Genomic DNA, 23,219 nt, shown 5'->3' with positions numbered 1-23,219 from the left:
TATAAGGAACTGATATTGAAATTAATGTAAATACCATTTTTTTCACCACCTACTTCCTAAGAAATCACAGTGCTTTGCAATTCATAGCTATGATACTCTGACAGGTACTCTTTCATTGCAAAATATAGATGATTTTCTGATGAAGACCAATCATAGTTAAGGGTTACAAGGGAATTGTGTCGTTTACTTTATTACATTTATACGGAGATATCTGATACCAGTTTCCCTTTGTTCTTCCAGCCAATCTGAGCTAGAAAGTATCCAGGAAGTTTTGGGAGATTACCGAGCCTGCCATGGAACTCTCATCAAATGGATAGAGGAAACCACTGCTCAGCAGGAATTGATGAAGCCAGGCCAGGCAGAGGACAGCAGAGTGCTCTCAGAGCAGCTCAGCCAGCAGACGGTGGGTGTAGAGGTTAACAGTTAAAAGCTGGAGGGGAGGGAATTCATTATAGAAGAAGCTGATATTCTAGCAATTAAATTTCCCCAATGTCAAGATATTTCAAGCTCTCTTTTCAACTCAAATCATCTCAAGATAATGGTTTTGCAATTTTTTTCTTGATATTATATATTATTTTACTTGGATTAGAATATGAGGAAATGAAAATTAGGTAAAACTATGAATAGAAGAAAACTATTTCTTTAAAGTAGTTTTGTTTTCACTCCACACATAGTGGTGCTCAGTGCTTACTCACTGTTCTGTGCTCAGAGAATACTACAGTGTTCAAAGGACCTTATAGGGTGCTAGGGATTGAACTTGAGTCAGCCGTGTGCAAGGCAAAGCCTTATCCAGTGTACTCTCTTCTCTGACCGCATTTAAAGCCGTTTTTATTGGTGTGTTGTTTTATTAATACATTATTGTTAAGACTTCAAAGTCTGAAATTGGATTGCTAGATTCTAATCCTGATTTGCTTTTTCATCCTGATATTTAAATTGCTTAATTGCTTAGCGTTCTACTTCATTCATAATATAGGTAGTTACATTGTTGTTTGATTTACCTCACCCAAAGTTACTGTTGTTAGAATGAAAGGAAATGACGCATGTAAAATACTTACAGTAGTGATTTTTAGTGTGTAGACACCCATATCAGAATTATCTGAGGATGTGTCAGAAATGCAAGTTTGGACCCAAATCCAAGCCTTCTGAAACAGAAATGCAGGAGGTGTGGCATAGTAATCTGTATTTTATCTAGCCTTTAGGTGATTTTGATTTTATAAAGCTTTCTTCTTATTTTATTTTTACTTTGGGGACCTTACCCAGCTTTTTCTAAGGCTTACTCCTGTTTCTGTGTTCAGGAAACCCCTCAGGTTTTGTGCTCTGGGAATAGAGCACAAAACCAGGAATTAAACCAGGGTTGACTGCATGCAAGACAAGGATTTTTATCCCTGTATCATCTCTCCAGCTCCCATTAAGGCTTAAAAATTACAGCCTTAGACCATAATATGAGCTCAGCTGATGATGATAATGACATTTTTAATGACTGTAATTTTTTTGGTTTTAGGCTTTGTTCGCAGAAATCGAGAGAAATCAGACAAAACTGGACCAGTGTCAGAAATTTTCCCAGCAGTACTCTACTATTGTAAAGGTAATTCTCTCATGTCCTAGTAGGAACAGAAATGATCTCCAGCTTGGGAAAATTTCCAGCCCCTTATTCATTATAAAATTTTAAATCTTTATGTGATTTGTGAGGTTATATATGGTCTGTCTTCATAATTCTATTTCTCTAATGACATCTTTAAACAAAAATATCTTGAGATTATGTGCCTTTTCATTCACTAGCAAGTTTCAGAGGGGTGGGGGTGAGTGCTTTTATATATTTATTTTTAAAAGATTTGGGCCACATTTGCTCTGGGTTTATTCCTGATGTGGTTCAGGGAACCAGATGGAGTCCCAGGGATTGAACTTGGGTCAGCTATGTGAAAGGCAAGCGCCCTATTTGCTGTACTATCTCTTAGGTCCCTGAACTCATAGTTTTTTAGTGAATACATTTCTTTAGTTAATTATGAAAGACTTAAGTAACAAAGAATTGTGTTCAAGAGGCCAGAGAGATAGTACAGCAGATAAGGCACGTGTCTTACATGTGGCCTACTTGAATTACATCCCAGTATCATTTATAGTCCCCCAAACCCTGCCGGGAGTGATCCTTGAGCACAGAACCAGAAATAAACCCCGAGAACTACTGGCTATGGCTCTCAAGCCAAAAAACAAACAAAATAAAATGAATTCATATCCTAGCTTCATAACTTTCCAGACTTGACAAATCAGAATTTCTGTCGCTCTGTGCACAAAATATGAACAATATCACTTCACCAAATGATTGCAAAGATCAGCTGTACAATACCTCAAATTTTAAAATACATTCAGTAAAAGATTACACTTGTTCTTATTATTGCTACTTCTTATTTGCAAGCAGATTAAAGGGCGCACTCCATATTTTCCTTCTGTCTAGAATTTCCTGAGTATACTACACAGGCATTCTAGGCAGAGGAAGCTGTATAATCTAAGACACAAAGGAATGAAAATATGATGATTATGTGAGGAAATAGAAAATGTTCTGGAATAGCTGGAAGGGATATGGTACATGAAAAATTATGACTGCCAATTTAGAGAGAAGGTTAGGGCCAACCTAATAGATCAGGTTTTGTTCTTTTGACATTGCAATCTCTCTGGGGGGGAGGGGGGGAGTGAAAGTGGGTACTTTCTGTATAGTATTTGGACACACAAGTGCTACTTCTGGCAATACTAATTCTATACTCTGGGCCTGACAGGTTTTTGTTGTTGTTGTTTTTGTGTTTTTGTTTTTGATTTTTGGCTTTTTGGATCCCACTTGGCTATGCTCAGGGGTTACTCCTACCTCTGCACTAAGGAATTACTCCTGGTGGTGTTTCGGGGAACCACATTAGGGTGCCAGGGAGCAAACCTGGGTCAGCCTCATGCAAGGTAAATGCCCTACTTGCTGTGCTATTGCTCCTGAGCCTGACAGTTTTATATGGTGCACCAGGCCATGTGGTAGCAGCATTCTCTCCAGCTTGAGGCCTTGCCTCCTGTACCACACACACGCTAGTCCTTTGAGTTAAACTCCTTGACCTACCAAAACAGATTCTGCGTTTTTTAGAAGACAAGAGATGATTCATTCCACTGAAAGGAATGAGTTTGTCATCTTTCAGTAACTTTTAGAAAAGTTACTCTGGTGACAGATTAAAAAGTGTAATAGATAAGAAACTAGAAGCAGGGGAAGTAAATAAAAGGTTCTGCACCTGTCCCTGTGAGAAATGAAGAGGACCTGGGTGAGGGTCGCATACCCAGCACTACAAAGTAGTGTAGAATATCTTGGAGAAATGAGAAGAGCATGGATTAGAGATGAAAAGACTGAGAAACAAATCCTGATTCTGCTGCATGCCCATGGAATCAATAGGGAAACTCACTTCCCATCTTTGGCTTTCATCTGCCCATTTAGGAGATGAAAAAGACAGTCAGCAAACAACAGACTGCAAATTCAGGAAATCAACAAACTCTGACTGACCCACAGGCTGAGTCTAGTCTGCATACCTATTTAATGTGGCCTATGAGAAATGGCTGAAAACAATGAAAAATGACACATGAAAATCATAGGAACTTCAGCTTTCAGTGTCTACAAATAAAGTTTCATTATAACAGTGATCTTTCATTTACTTATTTTATATGCTTTCACTTACAATGGCAGAGTTGAATAGTAGTTGTAGAAATAGTATGACCTAATATCTTCTATCTAGCTCTTCACTGGAAGTTTTAGTAAATAGTTACCACAGTGCTTTCCAGTAATAAGATGCTCTGATTCTCCCACATTTGTGTGAATGATGTAAATGGAATGACTTTTTTTTTCTTTAGGATTATGAATTGCAACTGATGACATATAAGGCCTTTGTAGAATCACAGCAGAAATCTCCTGGCAAGCGCCGTCGCATGCTGTCCTCATCTGATGCCATCACACAGGAGGTGAAAAAGGATGGGGAAGAGTTAATACTTTCCTTCATTAAAGATTCATGTTTCTGGACCTTATGCCCTTCTCTAAGCATTTTTTCTTTATGAAAAAAAAAACTCCCCCATCCCTTTTTCTTGTGGGGACTAGGGGTAGAAGCCACACCCACTCCAGGCAAGGCTAGTACAGAGGGAATTAAACTCAGACCTCTCGCATGCAAAGCATGTGATCAAGCCCTTTGAGCTGTTTCCCTGACCCTGAAGTTTTCTCCTTATTTAACTATTTAAATGCAGTTTTGGGGAGATAACACATTTCTTTTTCTGTTTGTATTTGCTTTTGTTTTGGGTCCACTCCCAGCAGTGTTCAGTACTTGCTCCTGGATGTATGCTCAGGGATCTCTCATGAAAAATGACACATGAAAATCATAGGAACTTCAGCTTTCAGTGTCTACAAATAAAGTTTCATTATAACAGTGCTTGCAGAAGAGACATGGTTCTGGGGATCAAATGAGGTGCTTGTGCAAGGCAAGCACCTCAATCTCTTTCTCTCCTGCCCCAGATAATATATTTCTTTGTTTTGTTTTGGGGTCGGTCATGCCTGGCAGTGCTCATTGCTTACTCTTGGCAATGCTTGTGGCTTACTCCTGGCTCTGCTTAGGGATCAGGGATTCTCCTGTGGAGGGTTGGGAGACTAGGGTTCTGGGGATCAAACCCAGGTCTTCCATGTGCAAGGGAGGTGCCCTATCTTACATCCTATCTCTCCAGCTTCAGATAATATATTTCAGTTGCTTTTTTAAACCACAGTTCATGGACCTAAGAACTCGATACACAGCATTGGTGACTTTGACAACTCAGCACGTGAAATATATCAGTGATGCACTCCGACGCCTAGAGGAGGAGGAGGTGAGAACTTTTGAGTCCCAAATGATCTTGAAAATGCAACTTAAAATCCTATGTTTCATCTATAACAAAGTAGAAAGTGCACATACAGTTGATGTTTATTACTCGAAGTAGTTGTATGAAGACTGAAGATGCTGCCAACATTGCATTTACAAATACCGAATCTTTACACCTAGGGCAGATACTCAGTTTGGTTTCTGCAAGCCTCCATTTATAACTTTTTTTTCTTAAGGAATCAATACACAGCCTCATTTTGTGTTTAACCACCTATTTGCTGTGATTTATTAACTCATGAACATTATACTACTATAACTCATACCTGAAAAAGTGTGAGATATTTTTTAGAAAAAAATTTTTTTCTTAAGTATATTTAAAGAAAAAAATGTATTTTTTTCTATAAGGTACATCACAGCCTTCTTGTACTTAGGAAATCTAGTGAGCACTTCAGCATTACTTTAGGCTCCATTTAAACCAAACTATGCAGTCACTAATGAGAATGCAGTAATATAAAAAAAATGACACTAAATAAAATATGAAAAGGATGCTTTTTTATAGTTTAGAAACTGAAATACTGAGACAAAATGTCACCTTTCTACCTCAGCTGGGAATGTAATTATAAAAGTGAGGGGGCTGGAGCAATAGCACAGCGGGTAGGGCGTTTGCCTTGCTCCAGGCCAATCCGAGTTCGATTCCCAGCATCCCATATGGCCCCCCGAGCACCACCAGGAGTAATTCCTGAGTGAAGAGCCAGGAGTAACTCCTGTGCATTGCCGGGTATGACCCAAAATATTTAATAAATAAATACAAAAAATATAAAAATAATCTGTCTTTGCAAATCTAAAAATAATGAAATTAGCTTTTATAATCCCACAGGCACCATAAACTATGCTTTAAATTTTATATGTATTTAGCTTTACATTTTAGCTATGCATAGGTTGAGATATCTCTTGTGTATCTATTTTTAAAAATTTGAACTCAAACCAGTCTTTAAGACATAGACCAAGATTCTTATTTTCTATTTCCTACTCCAGAAAGTGGTAGAAGAGGAAAAACAAGAACATGTGGAAAAGGTTAAAGAACTTTTGGGCTGGGTATCTACCCTAGCACAGAATACACAAAGTAAAGGTACCTCATCCCAGACCAAAGAATCAACAGACATTGAAAAAGCTATTTTAGAACAACAGGTGAGTAGAAGATCAGTATCTCTTTTCCTGGATAGAATAACATTTGGTAATGTGTTAAGTGGAATAACACAAGCCAGAGTCACCCAGGAATTATTCTTATCTCAGTTAATGTTAGCTTCCTGGTCTTCGACTTAAATCATCTATTTTTTCTTCTTTTTTTCCCACTGGCCTGTGCTTACCTTGATATCTCCAACTTAATTCATCTTATTTGTATTACTTTCTCTTAAATTATATAGGTAGCTCATTGATGATAATAATTTAAGATAAGCTATGTTTTTCCCTAGGATTTTTTTTGAAAGTTCTTTTTAAAAAATGTTATTCTTTAATTTCTTAGATTTGTAGGTTTATTTCTTTATTTCTGTTGTATAGGTTCTGGCAGAGGAATTGACGACCAAGAGAGAACAAGTCTCTGAGGCCATCAAAACGTCACAGATCTTCCTGGCCAAACATGGTCATAAGTGAGTGTTTAGTGAGAGATTATGGCTCATCTGGGGTATTTCATCTTCTTGGCTAAAACTAAGGGTTATGGGGAAAATGCAGTGCAGCAAGAGTCAGATAAGAGTTTTGAGATTACTGTTGGAGAGTCTGTTTATACACTTGTTGGTTACGGGAGTACTTATTTATTTTGTTGATTTATTCATTTATTTTGATTTTGATTTTCTGTCACATTCAACAGTGCTCCGCGCTTACTCTTCTCTCAGGATCACTCCTGGTGATGCTCAGGGGCTTGATCGCAATAGTACAGTGAGTAGGACACTTGTCTTGCCTACAACTGACCCAGGTTCCATCCCTGGCACCACAGATGACCCCTGAGTCCACCAGGAGTGATCCCTGAGCACAGAGTCAGTAGTAAGCCCTGAGTACCACTGCATATGGCCCCCAAAACAAAAGCAAAAGTAATAAATTAAAGAGGCAAATTTAGTCTTAGACATTTAATAGAAGAATATACAGGACATCAGAGTGAAAATACCTAATATATATATTCTAGATTACTTAATATGCTAATCTGTGCCTTATGTTGTTCCAGTAAAGGTGTCCAGTGAGCAGATATATATGTGAATTTCGAATTAGTAAGGAGCCTAAAGTGATATTTGTATTACCAGCATAGTAGCTTCCTAAGACTTCCCTGTACTTCTCAGCCTATAAAAAATGTCTTAGAGAAGAATAAAATGGGAAATTTTGAGTGATACCTCAGAACCCAAGTGGCAATAGAGTTCTACAAAGAAAGGAATAGTAAGAAGTCAGGAAAGCTGAAAACTTGAGAAGTTCCTGTTATATTTAGCATATTGGCTATTTCATTGTCAGTTTTACTTTATTTTTTTTTTATTTTTGGGCCACATCTGGTTATACTCAGGGCTTACTGCTGGCTCCACACTCAAGGATAATTCTTGGTGACCTCAGGGAACCATACGGTGTCCTGGGATTCATATGACTGCAGAGCCAGGAGTAAGCCATAGACTGATGAGCAACACTAAATCCCCCCCCACACACAAATACACACACACAAAGGGGGTGGGAGGAGGGAATCTAAGGCAAATCTGATAAATACTAAATGTGGTAAGACTAGATGGATGGGTAATGGATAAATAAGAGTGTCACAGGGTTATAATCAGTGTGGTTTTTTTTTAAGTGTTTTTGTTTTTATCTTTGAATACATTTAGTTGTGCCCAAGTCTTAATCCTATTCTGTGTTCAGGAATCACTCCTGGTGGGACTTGGTGAGAACCATATGCAATTCCAGGGATCAAACCCAAATTGGGTGCATGCAAAGCCAGGAATGTACCTGCTGTACAATCTCTCCCTCCCCAAGATTTTTTTTAAGTTTAAAATTTCAGAAATTGAACAATTTAGGTGTGAGGGTCTAAGTTTACCATGTGGAGGCGAGACTAAGGTAGCCACTTGAATTAAGAAGGTTGAAGGTTTATGAAACTAAGTTGTTAGGCAGTTGGTGACATGAGTGTGGCATCATTAAGAATTGTGACTTGAGAGAAACCATGAACTAGAGTCTAAAGTTCTCAGTAACTTTGACAGACTAACTAGATGGTTTGTACTTAATAGTGACAAAGAATATCAAGATGGAGAAATTACAATTTTGAAGCAATTATGGGAAGTTTGGAGGACATTTTTTTTTCAAGATTTTTTTTGTTTCATGTTCTAGGCTCTCAGAAAAAGAGAAGGAACAGATATCTGAGCAGATAAATGACTTAAATAAGGCTTACCATAACCTTTGTGATGGTTCAACAAACCAGCTTCATCAACTTCAGAGCCAGTTGGCCCAACAGACAGAACAGAAGGTACTTTTTTTCTCTCCAGATATTGGGAGGGTACTTTTGAATAGTATAAAAGCAGCTTTGCTGATTGAGAGTCATCATCACTAGCTTTCCATGACCATGTGATTTAATTTTTAACTTCACCTTAGCAACCATTTGTCTTGTGTTTACTGGGTTCCATGATGTCTTGGTCAGTCAGAAAACACTAGAAGATACTTGCAGCCATACCTGTTGACCTGATTCTCTGTTCTATCATCTGCCATTTTGTGGCAGATCACAGTCAAGGAGATCATAAATTCTTTATTATGTCTAACATAAGAGCAATGAGATTGCACCTTCATGGTATTTCCACTAAAAAAGATGGAGGTCAAAGTTCTGAATATTGGAAAGAAAACCCTCTTTCCCTCAAAACACATTTTATATCTGTTAAGTAAATGATAATGTTTATTTCAAAGCAAAATAATGGAGTAGCTGCACTGACTGAAACACTGGTTCCCAGGACCCATAATCATCTCATCATGTGTCATCTTTACAGTGCCCATTCATGTTCATTTCCTAGATCATAGGAAATTTGTTCCTGCTGGTCGTCTTAAGTTCTTCCTGGATACTTGTGTGTATATGTAAACTTACAATATTATATACATGTGTCTTTGGGATATATGTGTTTGCCTGCTTATTTCCTATGTTGTGAAGCAATGGCCAGAGTATGTGGGGCAGACCAAAACTTAGACTCAAACTTGAACATAATCAAATTTGGTGTCTAGATGATGCTCAAAATGATATTTCGATAAAATATGCTTTAACTCTGGTTCTTGGATATAAAATTTGTGCAGCAGGAGCTCAAACTGTAAAGATAGAGCGACTGAACAAACTATGATTTATTGAATAGACTTTCAAAATGAATAAGCTGGTTTAGCGTTCTGTATGTGAGGTAGCCCACTTCTAATGGCTTGTTGCTTCACCATATAAGGGAGTATGTGAAATTTTTTAACAATTGCTTGCTGAGAACATCCAGTTCTCATCTTGAAGGTTAAAAGGGGGGAGAAAATTAGAGAGAAAGACAAGCTGCTGAGCACACTACATTGAGCATGATGTGTCCCTGTACTGTTTGTGTGTTTCATGTGAAGTATTGTTCTGATTAACTGACATCCTTGCTTACAAGTTTCACTAACCCTTTGGAGTTTAAGCACAAATGCACAAAGGGAAAAGAGGACGACCTGTTTGGGGTTCTTTTTTGCAAAAAACAAACAGTCGCATGCTGGACGCTAACACCAAGCTTACACTGTGTGTGCGATACGGCTGAGCTGCTCCATAAGGCTCTATCTTTTATCTGCCCAAGGCGTACACTACACCTCCGGTAAGTGGAAGCATTTTTTGTTTTCTTTTCTTCTTCTGTCTTTTCTGCTCATTTAGGTCAGAATGTCCATGGTTGATGGGACTGAAATGAATATTTCTGGGTTGCTGATTATCGTTAGTTTCAAGAGTATGGGAAGGAACAGTATAGTTTTTTGGCTAAGTCCCATGCCTTTCTTCAGTATTTGAGATGCTGAGATGCCATGAATCCACAGGAAAAATTGAATTCTAAAAAAGTCTTTTGCTTTTTTATATTTTTTGAAAAGGAGCTTCTCCTTCTGAGTGCTCTTTTTTTTGGGGGAGGGCACACCCAGTGGTATTCAGGGCTTCTTCCTGGATCTGCCTCAGGAATTACTCCTTGCAGTGTTTGGGAGACCATATGGGACGCCGGGGATCAAACCTGGGTCAGCCTCCTGCAAGGCAAGCAGCCTGCCCACTGTACTGTCTCTCCAACCCCAACCTTCTGAATACTCTTTACATAGATTTTGTGAAAGGAATTTTTTTAGAACTGTATGCCAATGTGATTTCTCTTTCATTCTCTGTAGATTTTTTTTCAATTTCCATGCCAGTGTGATTTTTCTTTCAGTGTCTAGAGATTTTAAGATAATGGACATAAGCAAGAATTGCTAGAAAGTTGAAAAGCTGAAAAATAATTAAATGATGACATGTATCACTTGATTATTTGAACATTTAATTTTTGAATACTGTCATTCTGTGATAAGACTTCAAATGGGAGTTTTATTAGCTTCCTCAGGTTTTTGTTTTCAAGGATAATTTTGTTAATGTATACGTTTCTCCTTATTTACTTACCATACTTAGGGCTTTAGTCCTTTGTAAAATATGTTTCTATTGTTCTTGTCCTTCATGTTCCTTTAGACCTGACTAGGGAGGCAGTTAATAAATAACACCCAATTTAGTCACATCTTGGTTCAATTCTGGAGTGCATTAGATTTACGATCCCAGGCAAGTTACCTATCCTTTTTGCCTCATTTTCTTTTCCTTCCTTCCTTCCTTCCTTCCTTCCTTCCTTCCTTCCTTCCTTCCTTCCTTCCTTCCTTCCTTCCTTCCTTCCTTCCTTCCTTCCTTCCTTTCTTGTGGATTGTGGGGCACACCCAGCAATGCTTAGGGTGTACTACTGGTGCTGCACTCAGAAATTACTCCTAGTGGTGCTTGGGAACCAAATGGGATGCCAGGGATTAAACCCAGGTCTGCTGAGTGCGAGGAAAGAACCCTACCCATTGTACAATCACTCTAGACCCCTCTGCCTCATTTTCTTATATGCAAACTAAAGACTAAAATAAAATTTTTCCAAAATTTTTGTGAGATTAAAGATCAGTGTTCAATAAATATGTAAGATTTCAGTTATTTACTGAAATGATAGCTATAATTATAATCCTTGTACTATCCATTCTAGCCTAGACCAAGAGAAAAGTTGTCAGCATTTCTAGAAGCTAGGGATTCCACCCTGTGAGTGATTACTCCTTTTACTAAATAGCCATTGAGTAGCATATGACTGGTGTGTGGCTACCAGGCTTCCCAAATTTCTCTTGTAATCCTGTGGTACTACAGTTACCAATAAGAAAATCCTATTTCAAGATTCTTCTCTGAGAGTTGCAGCACCAAAACATTGTTATGTGGGCTTGAATTCTCTTTGAAAAATGGTAGATGTCTCTAAGAATCTTTATTAGTGAATCAGTCTTAGAATAATTGTTCTCTTGTTTCCTTAATATGAACACCGACAAGCTTCAGAATGTTTCCTGCATATGGGAGCTTATCTCAGGCTAGGTCATTCTTGTCATCAGAATTTGATATATGGTCGTTCTTTGAATAGCTCCTTTCAGTAATTGGGCTTTTCTGATTTCATTTTCTTTTTCATTTTTTCTTTCAGGGTTGCAGAGCAGTTGCTGGGGTGATTGACCTAGGCACAGTGGAGATATTTCCCATCTTCAAGGCCATGCAAAAGGGCCTTATTGACCAAGACACTGGACTTGTGCTCCTAGAATCCCAGGTTATCATGTCTGGTCTCATTGTCCCCGAAACCAGTGAAAAGCTCTCTCTGGAAGAGGGTTTATCCAGAAACCTCATTAATCCCCAGATATATCAGCAGCTTCAAGAACTACAGGATGCCCTGTCCTTAATAAATAGACTTACTGAGAGTAAAGGCCCTCTTTCTGTGGTGGAAGCAATGGAAAAGAAAATAATCAGTCAAAGAGTTGGACTGAAAATCTTAGAAGCTCACCTGGCAACTGGAGGTTTCAGTCTCCCCTTTAATGATAACTGTATTAACTTAGATGAGGCTTTTCAGCAAGGCCTCATTCCTACGTGGCTTCACACGGTCCTACAGTGTCACCTGAGATCATCTAAGAATTTGATAGATCCCAACACAGCTGAGAAAATCAGTTTGCTGGAACTGATGCAAAGATGTATTGTCCACCAGGAATCAGGGTCAAAACTGCTGCCAGTCAAGCAATTGGCAGGAGGAATGGTGAGCTTGAAATCGGGACGGAAGGTTAGTATTTTCCGTGCAGTCCAGGAAGGGCTAATAGATAGGCAGGTTACTGTCCGGCTGCTGGAAGCTCAGCTCTTTGCTGGTGGCATAGTAGATCCAAGAACAGGACATAGACTTACAGTAGAAGAAGCTGTAAAACATAATTTGATTGACCAAGATATGGCCTGTGCTCTTCTCATAAGGCAGCTACAGACAGGTGGCATCATAGACACTGTCACTGGCCATCGGTTGACAATAGATGAAGCAGTGAGCAAAGATCTAGTGGCAGCTAAGATTGCTCTTATGATTCTGGAATCCCTTTGGTCATTCATGGGGTTTCTATGGCCTGAATCTGGAGAGATCCTTCCAATTACAGATGCCCTGGAACAAGGAATTGTATCTACTGAACTAGCTCATAAAATCCTTAGTGGCCGACAACACATTAAAGCTCTATTTCTACCTGAAGCCACAGAAATTTGTTCCTGGAAAGAAGCAATAGAAAATGGTACCTTGGACAAAGATCTTGTCAATAAGTTAAAATCAGTTTGCATACCTGATGTGATGCCACACATGCAATTAGCAGACTCTTCGGAACAAAGCAAATTGAACAATAATTGTTCAGTGGCAGATCTCCTCTACAACAAGGGCCAAACTGAGGACATAGCAAGCCACAGAGAAAAGCTGTTGTTTCAATTAATGACTCACAGCTATATTAATGTGCACAATGGACAGAGGCTACTCCTGCTAGACAGTGAGCTGATAGATACCCTAACTGCAAGTGGTGAACATCTAGCAAGTCCCCCGGAAGTGTTTGGAATTGAGTGTCGAGGAGAAGAAACTCCTGAGGAATTAGAAGAATCTGTAGATGTGAAAGCCACTGAAACTTTCTGTGATGGGCTGCTGGAAAAGCCAAGTGAGATCCAGTTTTCTTCTCAGAACAAAGAATATACTGATCAGGCAAACTCCACCAAAGTAAAAGGCAACAAGATCACTATGGAAACTGAAGGTTCTTCAGTGGAGAACCCAGAAAAGGACCTGATTGTAGGAGAACAAAGAGCAAGAACTTCAAATATCCAGACTTCGAAGAGCAAAAATAAAGTCAAATCAGAATTAAGAAGGCAGTTACTAGGTACCAGAAAGGAAGATCAAAAAGAAGTGTGTGCCAGAGAAGATGTTAGTGGAGAATTTCTCCTCACAATTCCTCTGGAAAAATCCCAAGAGGTGACCTTCATGGTGGATGACAATTCCTTTTCTGTTGAAACACCAAGAGAAGAACACCAGACTCTTAAAAATACTTCCTTGATTTGTCAGAAAGAACAGGCAAACACAATTGAGATTGAATGCATTCCAGATAAAATTGGAAGACCACTTATAAAACTCCAAAGCAAAATGTCACAATCACAGGTAGAGAAAACTGTAGATTTAGAATCAGAACTTGAAACTAAAAATGATGTTAATGTTTATTCTCAGGACCAAAAGGAAGCCATAAATAAAATATTTTCAAGTAGGGATGATTGTAAACAAAGTCAAGACAGACTTAATATTGTAGATGGTAGTATGATGTTGTTAGAAAAGACAGATAAGGAAGATGGTGGTAGTGAAATTTCCTTGTCATATGTTCATCCTTCTGAATTGCTTGAAGAAGTTACTTTAAACATGTTATTTGAACAGTTACTAGATGGTGGCATTTTTCATGAACAAACAGGTGAAAAACTCTTACTAAATGAAGCAATAGCCCGAGGGATTGTGCCCAGTCATACTGCTGTGAAGCTTATGTCAAAGATGAACATGTTTCGGGGTTTCTTTGACTCTCAGACCTGTGAGTTTTTGACGACTGAAGAGGTCATTGATGAGGGTCTGATGGATGAAAAATTACTACATAACGTCCTCATGGCAGACAAAACAATAAGTGGTATCTTAGATCCCCGTAACCACACCCTTTGCTCTGTGAAGGAAGCAGTTGCAGTTGGACTTCTTGACATGCAAACAGCCACTCAAATTTTAGAGGGGCAGGTGGTAACTGGTGGGATTGTTGACCTGAAACGAGGTAAAAAAGTTTCCGTAACTTTGGCCTCAAATCTTGGCCTGGTGGACAGTGCTGATCTGACAGCACTAATAAATCTGGAGAAAGCTTTCAAAGGCAGAGAAGCTGACAAAATAGTTAGGGAGAAGTTAATTAATTTACAGATGGAGACAACTGGAATTGTGGACCCTGATAATAAAACCCCTTTAACAGTCGTGCAGTCCATGGACAGGGGTCTTTTAGAGAGAGAGGAGGCCATTCAGTTGTTGACCAAGCAGGTGGTAGATGGTGGTATCATTCACCAGGTATCCGGGATGAGACTTTCTGTTGATAATGCCTTTGAACATGGCATCATTGATGAAGATTTAGCCAAGCAACTCAGAAAAGTTGAGAACATAAACCTCCAACAGTTTTTTCATCCTGAGACCAAAGAAGCCATTTCACTCTCTGAAGCCATAAAATTAGACCTTGTTACCCCAGAATTGAAGAAAGAAATCCAAGAAACTCAGGCCTTAACTGGAAACTTTATGGAACTTATTTCTGGCCAGAAATTGACATGGGCAGAAGCTAAAAAGGAAGGCTTGCTGCCCGCTGAAGCTGCGTTGTCTTCAGGAATAATGCATGGGATTGTAGATCCTGAGACTTGCAGAATCATTCCCTATTCAGAATTAGTAAAGAAATGTAAGATAGATATTGAATCTGGACAGAGGTATCTAGAAGTAATTCCTTTCTCAGACATTAAGGATAGAATGAGTGATAAAGTACTTACATTGGCTCAAGCAACTCAGCTTGGAAAAATAGACTTTGAGTCTACTCTGAAGATTCTGGAAGCTCAGGCAAACACTGGTGGGATCATAAATACTGCCACAGGACAGCAATTGACATTGTCATCAGCTTTAAAACATAACTTAGTAGATGAAAATATGATCCGAATTATTGCATCTCATCAAATGTTAAATGGAGGAATTGTTGACATATTTAATGACCAGAGAATGACACTAAAGGAAGCTATTGAAAAACAACATATCAGTCCTGAACTGGCAACTATGATCCAAATAGATTCTTCAGAATTCAGTGATCATGGAGATGATATTAGAAAGCAAGATGGAATTGAAGTATGTGAATTAAAGGATTTTCTAAGAAAGGAAACATCGATTGCTTGTAATCAGACTGATGAAATGAGTTGTGAAAAAGATGAAAGGGAGAACTTATTTCAAAGTGAAAGTCAGTCTGCACAAGAAAAGGTCAAAGCAAGAATTTCAGAGGAGAAGCAGGTGAAAAAGAGAAGGGAAATTTCCTTAAAGGAATTTGAAAGCAGGGATGGAGATAAGCAGAGAGCTCCTCCAGATGTGAAAGACTCTGTCAATATCAGATGTCCTAGTGATTTTAAAGGTAAATCGTCATTGGCCCACATTTCAGTAGTGACACACTCTCACTCAGAAGTTTGTGAGTTTAAAAGTGAGGAGATGGCTAAGAATGACATGGGGGAAAGTACAAATGAAGAGCAGGGGCAAATAATGCCACAAATAGAAATCATTTCTCATATGGACCAATGCATGCCAAGTCTAAATTCTAAAGAAATAGGGGGAAAACAAGTAGATATTATTTCAGAAGTGCATGAACCAGATTACAAAACACCAGGCAAATTGCTAAATGAGCAGGTCATGGAGAAACCTAGGGCTACCAAGGAGAAAAGTAAAAGAAAGAGGAGGAGAATGATTGTAGAAGAAAATGTCGCAACAGGCAAACCAGCAGTTCTTTCAGAAGAGAAATTGAATCAGGAAAGAGCTGATAGAGATGACCATGAGTCCAATCTAAAAAGTCAACCTGTTGAAATAACCACAAGTGAAAAGGGGAAAGAAACTGATAGAGAGCGGGAATTTTCTATTATTTGGAAAGCTGAAGATTCTTGTTCTCAAGTGATACTCAGTGAGAGCTCTGTAAAAAACCAAGATACTCTAACATTCTCCAACTCTAATCAGATCAGTGAAAGAGAAAAACAATATTTAGGCCTCCCTGTGTATGCAAAACCGGAAGAAAATTTTTCTCAGGAAATTGCTGATGTGACTCAGAGTGAACAGTTCTCTTTTGTGACCCCCAGACCTGAAGGGTTGTACTGCCAGGAGTCAGTTGGCAAAGCCCAGTCTTTCCAAGGAACCATGAGACAGGAGATCAGTTATGAGGATTCCTGTGTTACTTTTAAGACCAAAGAAACCAAAGAGCTAGATCTGATGTTTTCACCTAATGAAAATGAAGAAAAAGCATACCAAGAAGTACCTTTTGACTCAACAGGAGCTATTAAATTACAGGAAGAAATTATACTTTCTAGACCAGAGTCAAAAGAAGTCAGTTGCCCAGAGTACTCAGAAAGGAAGGATGACCTTCAGGATAGTAAAAGTGACCATGGAATTCTCAAATCCAAAGTAGCAAAAACTCAGGAATTAAGTGGAGAGAAATCTCAAGAAACCACAGACCCCAAAGTTGCAATTGCAGGAATAGGGTTGTTTGAAGGCAGGGAGACTCAGGGAGATCCCAGAATCTCGGTGTCCCTTCTTCCAGAGAAACCGCTCAATGATATTTCTCAAAAACAGAGTGCAATGCAACAAGATGCCACCATTTGTCCCAGTATTCCAGAAACCAGTGGAGACAAGACAGTAACCTTAATATCAAACACTGCAACAAAAACCATTGAGACACCACAGGAACAGCTCGGAGAAAGCCCTAGAAGTGAACCACCACCCATTGTGACTACATTAGAGGATACAGAAAATGACGGTGTAAATCTGGAGCCTTTGAGAGGAACTAAAGTAAGTCTCCCTAATGGATGTGTGTGTGTGTGTGTGTGTGTGTGTGTGTGTGTGTGTGTGTGTATGGTACACATGTATGTATGTGATTTTCTTGTTATAGGGCCATATTCATACTCCTGGACTACCCTTTGGCCACGCTTGTATATTGCTCTCAGCAGTGGTGAGAATTGCCATGAATTTGAACCTGAACTTCATGTGCCCAAAGCACGCATTCCAGCCCCTTGAGTTATCTCTCTGACCTTGAATATATATTTCAGTTTTTAAATTTTATTTTTGTTTTTTGAGCCACATTGGGCAGTGCTCAGTGTTTACTTCTGGCTCTGCATTCAGGGATCACTCCTCCAGGGCTCTGGGAACCATATAGGGTGCCAGGATTAAACCCAGGTCTGACACATGCAAGGCAAACACCCTACCCATTGTACTATTGTTCCGGTCCCTTGAACATATATTTTAAATATAACTGGTTTGATGTCAGAATTCTTGATAAGATGATGAGTTTGCGTATGTGTAAGGTATGCAAACACAGATTTTAGGACATCAGACGTTTCTCTAAGATACAAATTCATGGGGCCAGAGCAACAGTACAGTGGGTAAGGCACCTGCCTTGCACACAACCATAAGTCCATATAATCCCTGGAGCCCCACCAAGAGTGACCTGAGCACTGCTGGGTGTGGTCCCAAAGCAAATCCTTTTATAATGCATTTTGGAAATTAGGCATAAGCGCAAAATGCTTTTCTGAATTTACAAGAATTTTAAGTTAAAAACAAAAACCTGAGACTGGAGAGATGTTATTTGCCTCACAGGTGGCCTACCCATGTTTGATCCCTGGCACCACATATGGTACCTCATCACCTATTAGGAGTGATCCCTGAGCACAGAGCCAGGATTACTCCATGAGCACAGCTGGGTAGGACCCCCTCAGGAGGGAAAAAATGTTTAAAATTAAAAATTAACATGAGCTAATTTGAAATACTATGATGCGGCGATCTGAAATCAGAATTGCTATGGGAAATTTTGCTTAATTATACTTGTAGGTTGGTAATTATAAACTTCTGCTCCTTGAGGAAATTAATAAAGTTGCCTTTTTCCTTATGAGACAGTTGACAAAATAATATGTTTTATTTCATACTATATACAGTAAATTATGCTTCTTTTCTTGCCTACTTTCAAAAGCAAACTGAAGGAAGAATGTCAGACCTGAATGAATTTTCTTTTTGACTCCACAGAATGTATTTAACCGGCAACTCTGTCTAGAGCATGATGAGAAGCTGGTATCCTATTTGTCTCTCTTAAGAGACATTGAAATGAGAACCAAGCAGATTCAACCTCTGGAACGGAACCTCCCAGAGTTACAGGAGCTCCTGTGTCATGCCAAGGTATATTTCCAGAGACTACTGCCAGGCAGTCAGCTTGAAGGAAGTAGACACTGTTCAGGAAGAAAAATATGATCAAAAGCACTATCTTATTTTTTTTTTTCCACTCTTCCCCAGTTTTATTCAACATAGTATTAGAAGTTCTGGGTACAACAATCAGGCAAGAAAAACAAATCAAAGGGATTAATATTGGAAAAGAAAAAGGCAAATTATCACTGTTTGCAAATGACATGATGATATACATAGAAGACCTTAAAGACTCCACGAAAAGCTTCTTGAAATAATAAATCAATACAGTAAAGTGGCTGGCTACAAAATCAGTACACAAAAATCAAAAGGATTCTTATATACAAAGAATGAATCAGAGGAGAATATGATCAGGAAGTCTGTCTCATATTAAATAGTGTCCAAAATCATGAAGGGATCAGCTTAACAAAGATGGGGTGATCTATACCATGATAACTTTCTTTTTTTTTTTTTATTGAATCACCATGAGATAGTTACAAGCTTTCATGTTTGGGTTACAATCACACAATGATCAAACACCCATTCCTCCACCAGTGCACATTCCCCACCACCAATATCCCTAGAATACCCCCCTCTTTCCCACCCTCACACTGTCTCCATGGCAGACAGCATTCCCCATACTCTCTCTGCTTTGGGGCAATATGGTTTGCAATACAGATACTGAGAGTTTACCATGATAAATTTAAATTAAGAAAGAGATATAAGCAAACAAAAAAACACAACAAAGTGGAATTGTAGGGTAATATGGCAGTTCAATTCTAACATTACTGAGGACTCTCCATACTATTTCCCATAGGGATTTTACCAGATAACATCCCCATCAGCAGTGGATGAGAATTCTTTTTCACCACATCCCCGACAACACAGATGGTTGCTATTATTTTTGTTATGTGCCATTCTCACTTGTGTGACATGGTATCTCATTGATGTCTTGATTTGGATTTATCTGATGGTAGTGATGCTGAGCATTTTTCCATGTGCTTACTGGCCACCTGCCTGTCTTCCTCTGAGAAGTGTCTATTCATTTCCTCTTCCCATTTTTTGATAAGGTTTTTGAATTTTTTTGTTGATCTTTGTGAGTACTTTATATATCCTGGATATCAAACCTTTATCTGATGTGTTGAATGCAAATATTATCCCATTCAGTAAGCTTTTAATTTTATCCTGTTTCTTTTGCCATGCAGCAGCTCCTTAGTTTTATGTAGTCCCATTTGTTTATTTTTTATTTTGTTGCTTTTGTCAGTGGTATCAGTAAGATGCCTTTGAGATGAAAATCTCGAAGCACTGTGCCTGTGTTTTCCTCAATGTACTTTATAGTGTCTGGTTGGATGCCAAGGTCTTTGATCCACTTTGCATTCACATTTTTATAAGGTGGAAGGTATGGATCAAACTTTAATTTCTCACATGTTGTTATCCAGTTTTCCCAGCATTATTTGTTGAACATGCTGAACATGCTATCTTCAGTTCATTTCATGTTCTCACCTCCCTTATAGAAAATTAACTGTTCCTACATATGGGGGTTTGTCATTGGGTATTCGATTCTGACCATTGATCAGAGGACCTTACTTTATTCCAGAATCATGCAATTTTGATCACTGTTGCTTTATAATAGTTACAAATTAGGTAATGAAATGCCTATTTTTTATTGTTTCAGTATGGCCTTGGTTATTCATGGTCTTTTCTATTTCCTTTTCTTTTCTATTTTCTGTTATTGAATCTTCTAGATTCTGGAAGAATGTTGTCTGAATTTGGATAGAGATTGCATTGAACTTGTATAGTAGCATAGGTAGTAAAGCCATTTTAATTCTGATTTGTTCAATCCACAAGCATGGGATATTTTTTCATTTAAGGTTTGCTTATATCAAAAGTACTATCTTAAAGGACAAAAAGTAGATTAAAAACTGCTCCTTGAGATCTTTGAAAAATTGCCAAAAGCTAATGTCACATTCTGTGACAAAGGAAAGGGGCAGGCAAAGAGGCATAATCAGCTAGTAATAGTAAATACAGTAAATAGTAAATACAGTAAATACAGTCTCTTGGCCGGAGAGAAATAAGTAGAAAGTAAGGCGGTTAGACTAGCTGAGTGGAATGATGGTTTGGGATATTTTTTATGTTCTTTTGTTTTGCCCATTTGGGATCTGGAATGCAGAAGTCATCCTTTTGATTGACTTTACTTTATATAACATTACAGAAGGTATCATGATATAATAGGAGAGACAAGAATTTGTAATGGGTAGTTTATCACACTGAGTCAGAAAGCTTGAACCCAGGTCCTGACTCTATTGCTTACCACCTGAGTGACTTCAATGAAAATTTTTCACTCTTTCAAGCATTTCTTCTGTAAATCTGGAAAAGTAGAATCTTCTTCCTTCCTCTAAAATTAATATTTGGGGACTAGAGAGGTAGAATAGCTGGTAAAGGGTTTGCCTCATACACAGCTGGCCTAACTTCAGTCCGGAATCCACAGCATCACTTTGGTTCCCCAAACCCCACCAGAAGTGATCCCTGAGCATAGAGCCAGGAGTTAGCCTTGAGTGTCATTGAGTGTAACCCAAAGACAAAAACAAAACGTAATAATTATGGGCTGTAGAGATAGTGCAGTGAGTAAAGCACTTTCCTTGCATATGGCCAACCCAGTTCAATCCCCATCACCACATGTGATCCCTAAGCACAGAGTGAAGAATACGCCCTCTGGCTTTTGCTGGGTGTGGCTCAAAAACCCGAAGAAAAAAAAGAGAGAGGGAATGTGGTACCCAAATTTTAAAAATGAGGGATTGGAGAGATAGCACAACAGGTAGGTCACTTGTCTTACAGGCAGCCAACCTGGGTTCAAACCCCAGCACTCAATATGGCTACCTAAACCCCGCCAAGGAGTGATATGTTAGTAGAGTCAGGAATAAGCCCTGAACACTGTAGAACAATGTAGGAACACAAAACCCAAAACAAAGAATGCATTTATGTACAGAAAACATTTTGGGTCTGCCAGCCTATAAAGAAAGAAAAATTATTCATAGATGCTTCCTAGAGAGCTGATGATAAAAACCCATGATTTTTGATTTTTGGAAATAACTTCACTTTATTTCCTCAGGTAATAGACAAGGAGCTAAAAGATCTGTCCACTTTGGTGAATCAGGAATTGAATTGTGTGAATCAGATTATTGGCAGCCAACCCCAAGAAGTTCCTGCACAACTGCTAAAGGCTCTAGAGAAGGATGCCAAGAATCTTCAGAAGTCCCTCAGCTCTGTGAGTGATACCTGGAGCTCTAGACTCCTTCATCTCCAGAACATGGTGGAAGTCAAGAAGGTAACTTCTAGTTTTTATTCACATGAGTTTTTACAAAGTCTAAGCAACCTGGGCAGTTCTTATAATCTAATTTGTCATTTATTTCTAGACTGATATCTTAAATCAATACGAGCAGCTAGAAGGCAGACTTGAAGTTCTAAGAGCCTGGCTTAGCAATACCTACATTACTCTGAAGAACAAGGACTATAACAGTGAAACCAATGCTGAGAACTTGAGTCTCTGTCTCCAGCAGATTGAGGTAAATATACATACAGTCACAAGCTTGGTTTTTGTTTTGTGGTATCACTGTATCACTGTTATCCCGTTGTTCATCGATTTGCTCGAGCGGGCGCCAGTAACGTTTCCATTCATCCTTGTCTCGTGCTAGTGTAGCCTGATGGCATATTAGTTGCTCTTTTAGGATCAAGGGAATGAGGACCATTGTTGTTACTGTTTTTGGCATATCGAGTACCCTACAGGTAGCTTGCCAGGCTCTGCCATGGTATCAGGAATTAAACCCAGGACTTCACACATATAAGAAAAGTACTCTACCACTGAGCCACATCTCTGGCCTTTACAAGCATTTTCAATTGGGTTTTTTGTTGGTTTGGTTTGGTTTGGTTTTTTGGTTTTTGGCCATTCCTGCAATGTTAATGGTTAATCCTGAATCTTTGCTCTGGCATCACTCTTGGCAGAGCTGATATGGGATGCTAGAAATTGAACCCAGGTCAGCCATGTGGAAGACAAGACTCTAATGCTATACTCTCGCTTTAGCCTCTCAAGCTTTTTTTTTTTTTTTTGGTCCTTTAATATGTATTAACTTTATTCTCTATCTGTCATAAGTAGTCTTATTTCCATTTTATTTTATTTTATTGGGGTGGGGGGCACGCCCGGCTCTGCTCAGTGTGTACTCCTGGTTCTGTGGTCAGGGATTACTCCTGGCAGGCACTAGGGACCATATGGAGTACTGGGGATCGATCTCAGGTCACCAGTGTGCAAGGCAAGTGTCTTACACACTATATTATCTCTCTAGCCTTTGATTTTCCATTTTAGAACAGGAATTTATTCTCTCTTTGGTTATGTTGGCCTTTTATTAGAAATAATATCTTTTAAGATAGAGAATTTGACATTTTATTTATTTATTTTATTTTCCTTCTTGCCTTAGGATCTGAAGCATCCTATAGCTGAAAGGAAATCTCAACTGAATGATCTTGCTTTTGATATTCAGTTCTTTATCTCGGAGCATGCCCAAGACTTATCCCCTCAGCAAAACCGACAGATGCTGAGGCTTCTGAATGAAGTACAGAGGACCGTCCAGGACCTTCTGGAGCTGACTGCAGCTCAGATGCATGCCTTGCAGGGCCGTCTCCAGCAGATGGAACAGGCAGCCCGGGTCAAGGTCAGACTGAACCAGCAGCTGGACTTGTCTTTTGGGACTTATGTCTTTGGGCTTTCTGGCCAGTCTCCATCCACCATGATTTTAGGAGCCTGCATTTACCAAATTTGTAATTTCATGCCATTCAGACCGGTTTGGTTCTAGTCCAGGGAGTAGCT

General features: G+C 39.0%; 1 protein-coding gene across 21 annotated transcripts in view; it reads left to right on the top strand.

Moving 5' to 3' along the window:
- The window catches only part of MACF1 (microtubule actin crosslinking factor 1), a 411,553-nt gene that overhangs the window by 239,594 nt on the left and 148,740 nt on the right, over positions 1 to 23,219 (top strand). For 16 of the 21 annotated variants that reach the window (XM_055137709.1, XM_055137708.1, XM_055137706.1 and 13 more), the window contains 12 exons: positions 241 to 403; positions 1,502 to 1,585; positions 3,868 to 3,975; positions 4,762 to 4,860; positions 5,889 to 6,041; positions 6,411 to 6,499; positions 8,199 to 8,334; positions 11,552 to 16,981; positions 18,209 to 18,358; positions 21,471 to 21,686; positions 21,775 to 21,924; positions 22,831 to 23,064. In XM_055137709.1, coding sequence (XP_054993684.1) covers positions 241 to 403; positions 1,502 to 1,585; positions 3,868 to 3,975; positions 4,762 to 4,860; positions 5,889 to 6,041; positions 6,411 to 6,499; positions 8,199 to 8,334; positions 11,552 to 16,981; positions 18,209 to 18,358; positions 21,471 to 21,686; positions 21,775 to 21,924; positions 22,831 to 23,064 — 7,012 coding nt within the window. The remainder of the gene's footprint in view (positions 1 to 240; positions 404 to 1,501; positions 1,586 to 3,867; positions 3,976 to 4,761; positions 4,861 to 5,888; positions 6,042 to 6,410; positions 6,500 to 8,198; positions 8,335 to 11,551; positions 16,982 to 18,208; positions 18,359 to 21,470; positions 21,687 to 21,774; positions 21,925 to 22,830; positions 23,065 to 23,219) is intronic. The other 5 variants (XM_055137717.1, XM_055137714.1, XM_055137716.1 and 2 more) reach the window with 1 other exon arrangement.

This window comes from Sorex araneus, chromosome 5 (assembly GCF_027595985.1).
Source record: "Sorex araneus isolate mSorAra2 chromosome 5, mSorAra2.pri, whole genome shotgun sequence".
NCBI classification, from domain to species: domain Eukaryota; kingdom Metazoa; phylum Chordata; class Mammalia; order Eulipotyphla; family Soricidae; genus Sorex; species Sorex araneus.
This window is presented reverse-complemented; position numbering and strand designations above follow the sequence as displayed.